The 7,801-nt window shown below is 32.2% G+C and overlaps 1 protein-coding gene across 3 annotated transcripts in view; it reads right to left on the reverse strand.

The window, feature by feature from the left end:
• LOC117168711 (ras GTPase-activating-like protein IQGAP1) overlaps positions 1-7,801 on the reverse strand; it is a 343,802-nt gene that overhangs the window by 183,787 nt on the left and 152,214 nt on the right. For all 3 annotated transcript variants that reach the window (XM_033354418.1, XM_033354419.1, XM_033354417.1), the window contains 3 exons: positions 7,603-7,737; positions 7,369-7,525; positions 7,028-7,273 (listed from right to left, as the gene is read on the reverse strand). In XM_033354418.1, the coding sequence (XP_033210309.1) occupies positions 7,028-7,273; positions 7,369-7,525; positions 7,603-7,737 (538 nt within the window). The remainder of the gene's footprint in view (positions 1-7,027; positions 7,274-7,368; positions 7,526-7,602; positions 7,738-7,801) is intronic.

Here is a 7,801-nt window from a genome sequence, read left to right on the forward strand (position 1 = left end):
AAGGCAGGGGCAGATGTGCCATGAACTGATTCCAATTCATTTTTTATCTCATATGGAGTTAAACCCTTTAAATGAAAATGTTTGATTACCGCTCTGAACTCGGTTTTTCCCCTTTTTCTTAACGAACAATTTTTTTTTTAATTGGTTATAAAAACACGTAAACTCAGAAGATGTGGTCTATGACTGCACCATATATCTAGTCGGGAGTGGTGCTGACTGAAAACAGATGATTTGGAGCGATTCGCGCGCCATCTGTTGGTCATTCTAAGGACTTATTGAACTACCCTCGTATAACTGGTTTTCACAAGTAACAAATATCTTTTAAATAATAGGGTAGAAAGATACCTGGGGTAATAAATAACCATATACTTGTAATATAAGATTACTTAGTACAATAAACAATAAGAAAACCCCTTGAAGATCAGTCAAAACTCTCAGTAATTCAAGCTCTGATCTAACCATATAAATTATTTCGGAAACCTATAAGAGATTTCAACAGATAATGGAAGAGAATTTGACTCTCAAGAAATGTCGACACTTTGCATATGGTCACAGCTGGTAACAGCAGTACAGTACGAAAATCTGGAGCACTTTGCCAACTTAGTACTCCACGAGCCAGATTTTTTATGTGACGCAGAATGGAACTTAACTCTGGAATTTAACTCATGTTAAAAAAATTTTTAATTCATACTATTTTCCGCATTCCATTTAAAATGGATTCAGTGATAAATTTTTGGCAAGGATCCTTTGGACAATTTTGAAAAGGGTGGTGTTGTCTATAAGATCACTTGCAGGATGTGTGGGATGAATTACGTGGGACAGACTGGCAGACTTCTTAATACTAGGATAGAGGAGCACAAAAGTGATGTTCGTTTGGGACGCTGTTATAAGAGTGTTCTTGCCAGACATACAAAGGCATTTGTTGATGTTGACCATGAGTTTGACTGGGATAATGTTCAAATTTTGCATAGTGAAAGTAATGAGAGAAAGAGGGAATTCATGGAAATGCTTTATATTAAAAAACAAAAAAAGATACCTATTAATTTAAAAACCGATTTGGATGGGTTGAACAAAAGTTATGCTAATATGATTAATTACATATAACGTAGCTGTTTCATGAATTCTATTTTTCTTTTACTTTCTCTATTTCTGATGTAATTGTGACAGATATTTATATTGCGTTTACAACAGATTGGCCTACTGACCCTCATTCGATTCTCAGGTATCAAAGAGAGAGCACCTGTTCGTGGGTTCGTTGGTAATGCAAATATATTTATTTATGTTTTTTATTTTCATTTTATTCTAATTTGATGGTCATCAAAATAAAAAAGACGAAAGAAAGAAAAAGAGAAGGAAGGGGATGTGGTTGGCTGCCTTCTCATTTTTCTTTCCTCTTTTTTATTTTTTTCAGAAAATTTTATTTTTTTTTAATTTTTTTGTTTGTTTTTTTTTGGTTTTTTTTCAGATTACAATAAGGTTTTTTTGGTTTTCGTTTATTCGTTGTGGTCCAAATTTGGTCGTTGGATTCTTGTTTTTTATAACAGGATTTTGCATCAATTTGATTATTGGACGTTAAATGGGATTTTTAATTTGGATTTTGATCTAATTTAAATTTCGTAAATTTAGACTTTATTGCGTAACCAAAAATCAATCATTTTGATAATGTTTGCAAAATGCCAACTATGCGTTTATATATAAATTGTATGTTGACCATATCCCGAAACTGATCATATTAGCTGAAACTAAAATCTGCGTTTCCATAAATTTGATCATCTGCCTGAAATCGTTGATATTTGCCGAAACATCATTTTATGTCCCAACTTTGCGTTCCTTTATCCGATTCTCTATGTCGAATAAAGTCTTGGAATACGAAACATATTTAGCATAACGTTAGTTATAAATTATTCATTTATTGGAGATATTGTAAATTACATGCAGAATCCGTATTCTTCATTATATGCGAATTTGATTTAAGTATCCGATTATATAAGACTATTATAGAAATATTATTATGAATTGTACACAATCCAAAACCATTAAATCGGATTTTAATAAATGTTATATCTTATATGATTAGGTCAATTTGGCTGCACTCGAACTCAGTCCAGCGGTCAGAAAAACGCTCGAACTCAGTCCCGTGAAGACGCTGCCCGGAGATGACATGAGGCAACGTCACTCTCCCCCCACTCTTCTCTCACTCGGTTTACTTGCTCACCTTTTCAGAAAGGGAGGGAAAGGGGCAACATGTCCAGTACATAATTGTTATTACTAGTGAATAGACGTTAGTATTGTGAGCGACAGTGTTGTCAGCCTATTTAGCATCCAGCTTTTCCCGTCAACAATGGAATCCGTGAGTAAAATGCAGTCAATGGTGAGTGAGAGAGGCAGAGATTTGATCGTTATTAACAACTACAAGTTCCGCTTTCATAAATTTTTGAAAAATAAAACAGAACGCTGGACTTGTATTAAAAGTAACTGTAAATGTTTCCTCAAATTGACAGAAAGTAGGGAAATAGTTGAAAGCACACATGAGCATAATCATCAACGGATTAATTTAAAAGTTTTAAATTGACGGAAATTGAGCAATGGCATAAAAAGGAAAGTCACAGAATTACGCGAAATATCTGATATGCCGCCATCAAAAATTATTCGTGGAGAGCTGGCTCAAGAAGATATAGAAACATTAACTATAACCGATTTTACTTTAATTCGGAATAACATCGGTTATGCTCGAAGATCATTACAACCAAAATTACCAAAAATTTTGAGTGATGTTCATGATGCCCTTGATAGTGTAAAAGTAAAATGTAATAAAAAAGAAAATTTAATGTTGGTTATCATTCAAAATTGAACGCTATGTTTAACACTTCCAATCCAAACATTTTTCTTTTCATTAAGGCTTTAAAGGATGTGCAAATTGACACATATATAAAAATGAGAAGTGCAGGTACAAGAAGGCGCGAAATTTTGGAAAAAGAACAATTCCTTACAGAAAGTATGATGTCCTTCCAGAATGGTAGTTTAACAAGAATCGAGTTCGTTCGCAAGGTTTCGCGCAAATTCTTACCAGTGTAGGTATTTTCAATTCATGATTCGAAGTGAAATAAATAGCTCCTTAAACAATTTTCAGGGAAATATATAGCTTATTGTAGCATTTGTTTCACTTGACATTTTTTTTTAAGTTTAGTGATATTATTAGGCATGATTGATAATATATGTTCCCCAACTTTTTTTAAACACGCCAAAATAATAATAATGCTGCCAGTCCTAAGCCTGGAATCTATTGTGCAAGTAAGTGTGAAGGGAAAGTGTTGGGAAACAGTTGGAGTGAGAGAGAGGTTTGACTCCTTCGGACATCTTTCCTCTTTCAAACTTACGCGCGCTCATTCTCTCCTCCTCGTACAGTGGTACGATAGTGCCGTCAGTGGTGGGGGAAAGAAGGAACGGAGGAGAGAGCGCCGCTAGACTGAATTTGGGACTGAGTTCGAGTGCACCGGGTCAATTTGTATTCATTTCTAGAATAAGAAACCTATTTCTTAAGAACTACCTCTGTATCAATTTTTGAAAATATGGACTAGGCGGACATTTTTCGGAACCAAGAATAACCTGGTGCCCTGGCATAACTTAGTGCATCCTTAAAGGTGTACAGTACTCAATTAGATATATTGAAAAATGAAAAGTTTAATTTCAAATCTACAAAACTGCAATAACGTCTTCAATTTGCGGCAAAATATCAAAACTAAAACTGCCGGAGCGAAACATTTAAAATTACTAATTTAATTAAACATTTCAAAGCCAATGTCTCTTAAAATATTTGTTACATTCTCATCCTAATAAGAAGGTATTGGTTTTAACAGAAAAATGACTTTCGCGGATTCCACCAGAAGTCGATGTTTTGAGACCCCCTGAGTCAGAAAAAATAGTTCTTACGTCGGTGTCTTTCTGTCAGTCGTCGTTGTAGTCTGTAAATACGGTAACATTTGAAGGAATTATTCAATTGGATTCCCCTTTGGCATACTACATAAGGATATAAAAAGAAAGGTCCAGATCGTTAGCCAGCTTTTTAAAGAGAAATTAAAAAAAGTAAGAGCATTTTGAACATTTTCGAGACCACTTTTTTTAATATTTGAAAATTCTTTGGATAGGTATTGATAGTAGACAAAGATACAAACAATTTATCCACATTCGTTTTTTTTATCAAATAAAAATTACTAAAGTTATAGCATTTTCAAAATCCAAAAAACCAAGAGAAAATAAACATTTGCAGCCAAAAAAGGGTGGTATAGGGAAAATGCAAGAGAAGAAAAACGTTACATTTTCAAGGCCCTACAAGATTGCCTAGAGAACTTTTTAAATTATGTTAACAAAAAAACGAAAATTAAATTTTTATCGCAAACAAAACTAATAAAAAAGAAATAACTCTATTTTTTATTACCCAAACAAGATACGAAAAGAGATAGATTGACAAAAACTGTGCACCTAAAAAAGAATAGCAAAATTTTCAGAAATTACTTTTTTGTAGGATAAGCAGTTTTTTTTTTTTAAACAGCAATGAAAATAGAAAAATAATATTTGAGTACAACGATCTAAGGTATGTCAATAAGTGAAACAAAATGTATTGAACCAAAAAAGATTTACAAATTTTTTACAAATATTTTTTTGATAGAAAGCGTAATTTCTCTAAATCGAAAAAACAAGATTAAAAATAATAATAAATTATAAAAACAAGGCAATACGAATAAGACTGTTTCAATTTCCATGCATATTAGGAATTTTTATGATATAAATTTATTAAAATGAAACATGTTTCAACGCAGCTAAGAATAGAATTTAACGCAAAATAAGAACGAATATTAAAGTAATCATTAAAAATACAATTTTTACTTTATTTTTCAAAATCTTAATACCCAATCCAAAGCAGAGGTAAATATAAAATATATTATTGTTGATTATATTTGATATGAAAGTGATCTGAGAAAAATACAAAGTCCCAGCGCGTAGCGCGAGGTAAATACAGGATCGAGCGTGAGATAAATAATCCCATCGAGCGCGAAACGCGAGAGCAAACAATCGCATGCCTTAGGCGCTCTCAAACTTGGGAGCCGCGCGCAGCGCGCGACAAGAATATACCCGCGCTGCCGACAAATTTTTTGTTGAAGTGATTAAATTTTGCAATTTAAAATTTAAATCATAGAAATATTGTTTTATATTCCTATACCTACACACATGAATTCAACAAATCATAGGTTCATTTATTAACCGTTTGTCAATAAACAGGGGCTTGAAGTTTTGACTTTTTCACGCGTTTCCTCACCTTAAGGGCATATGAAACTTCGTCGTGTGGTCAATCGGGCACAGTTTCCCCAGTTTTTTATCAACAAAAATAAAAATGTTTAAAAACTGAATTCAGAGATGCTATAAAATATCATAACAGACGTCCCAGGAATCTTTTTTGAAGGATAATAACCAAAAAGTGTATTGTGCTAAATAAAATTTTTATGCATGTGCACTATTTTGAGGTCAGGATCGTTTTTCAGCTTCCTGTCATTCCAATAATGTAGATCTCTGCCGTACCGATGCTATCGGTAGCACTCAAGAAAAAGTATAGGAGACAATTGTAACACACATAACCTCGAAATACACACACGCAAAATTCAGCTAAATTACATTTTTTTAAATTAATCCACAAAAAAGTGTGTGGGAACGTCCGTTAGCAGTAAAATCGGTAAATTAGTGTGTTGTAAATCTCTTTTCATTTACTTTAAGACTATTATAACAATGTATTTGTTTATTTCTATTATTTTGATAAAAGAAATAAACAAATACATTGTTTTTTGAACAATTTTTTGAACAAAAAAAAAATTATTTTTTTCTATTTCAGAAACTAGGTTTTTTATTCTCTTTGAAGTCATGTAGAATAAAAAGTGGGTCGGAAATGTTTTCTTAGTCAAATTTAGATTTTTTACGCTCGAGGCTACCACGTTAATGTTACGCAGCACTCGGGCACGAATACTGACAGGCCTAATGTGCTTTAAAATAATATTTAACATTTTTGAGATGATTATATGTGCAGAAATATATAAATAATGATATATATTTCATCTTACACATTTTATTTCATTTATAATGAGCGTAAAAATTTAAATTATAATATAATATTTTTTTAAATAACTTTCATTGAGCATTAAAAACAATAATCAGTCAGGAAAGTGAGAAAATGATTGTTTTTATATATGTTTCATTGAATGAAGTGTCATTTTTTTGTGGTTAAATGTTCGAAAAACTTCGGAAAGGTGTTCAGATGTGACTAACTCTCCCCCACTTCATTTGAGTAATAATAGTTAGAGTTTTGTTTATTTGCTCCTAAATTCCAGTGTAAATAGCAGAAACAGCTTCCTGTATCTAGCTGGTTTTGAGGTTAAGTACCGAACTAAGAGAAATTTAACTTACACTTCAATCATACCCGCTTTTCCAAGTCAAAAACAGTCCTTAGAAACAAAAACATATACAGAATCAATAATTTGATCGCTTCCCACGAGTGATTCTTGTTTTTAATGTCCAATTGAAAGTGTTTCAATACAAATTTCAAATAAAATGATGAAATTCAGAAAAGCCGTGATTCTAAAGTATTACCTCATTTTTAAAAACGAAGCGAAGCCCGTCACTGTTTCACTTTCAAGCCGACAGATGTCGCGATCAGACTTGCATGGAGCTAATATGGACAACCAGTTGATAAATGAACCTATGGTTTGGCAAATTAATGTAGGTCCATTAGGATTATAATTGAGTCAAATTCCAACCCGAGCCAAGAAAAACTTAATTTAAAAGTGAGAACACTTGACGTATTGTGACCCATAAATAGTTTAGATTGCATGTATTTTTATAAAATGTTTTAAAATAAATGAAAACACATGTAATAAAATAGTTCCTATATTATTCAGAATAAGATAAACATTAACTTACATTTTTTTTGTAAGTAAATAATTTTTTAGTAAAATTGCATTCAAACAAGTTTTAAGATAATTACCAGATTGAACATCTTGCGCTTCATTTGCAACTTTTTCAGTCACTTCATGGATGTCTTCTAGCCATAATTCAGAACCATCTGAATGCTTCTCGAAAAGACACTTTTTAAATAATTTCAGGTAAAGCGATGTATCGGCTAAAGACACTGGTTTATTTAGCTTTAAAGACGTGGCTTGCAAAGCCTCCATTACCTCCCCACGTTTATTTTCCGTTACGGCTGAATTTAAATTCCGAAGTACTTGTATAACTATAATTAATAAAATAAAATATTTGACAAATTGTTTCAGATCAAAGGATTGATTCACGGAAATTGAAATTATTGTGTCACTTTAAAAACCTGACCTTCATCATCATGGAGGCATTTTTTATTCACAAGGTCAATACTTTCCTGTATATCGTTGTACGTTAAAAGTGGACAACCCTCTCCTGACATTCGTTTTTCACAACGTACAGCTGTTAAGGCCATAAAATACTTAACTTTATTCTCTTCCTCCAAATCCTACAGAAAAATCAAAGTAAGATTCTCATCAAATGGATTATTCAAATTCAAGAATAAACATTTGTATTCGAAATTACCATGATATGTGCTTCAGGGCAACATAAAGCTTGATAAGTCAGTTCCAGATTTCCTATATCTACAGCTTTAGTGATAGCTGCTATGGTTGACAAAACTCGAATGCTGACTACAATGTCTGTGTAGGACACATTTTTCTGAAAAATATGATTTTTATAATAATTTTTAGTAATGAATCAAATTATTCATTAACACATTTTT

Source organism: Belonocnema kinseyi, chromosome 3, assembly GCF_010883055.1.
Source record: "Belonocnema kinseyi isolate 2016_QV_RU_SX_M_011 chromosome 3, B_treatae_v1, whole genome shotgun sequence".
NCBI classification, from domain to species: domain Eukaryota; kingdom Metazoa; phylum Arthropoda; class Insecta; order Hymenoptera; family Cynipidae; genus Belonocnema; species Belonocnema kinseyi.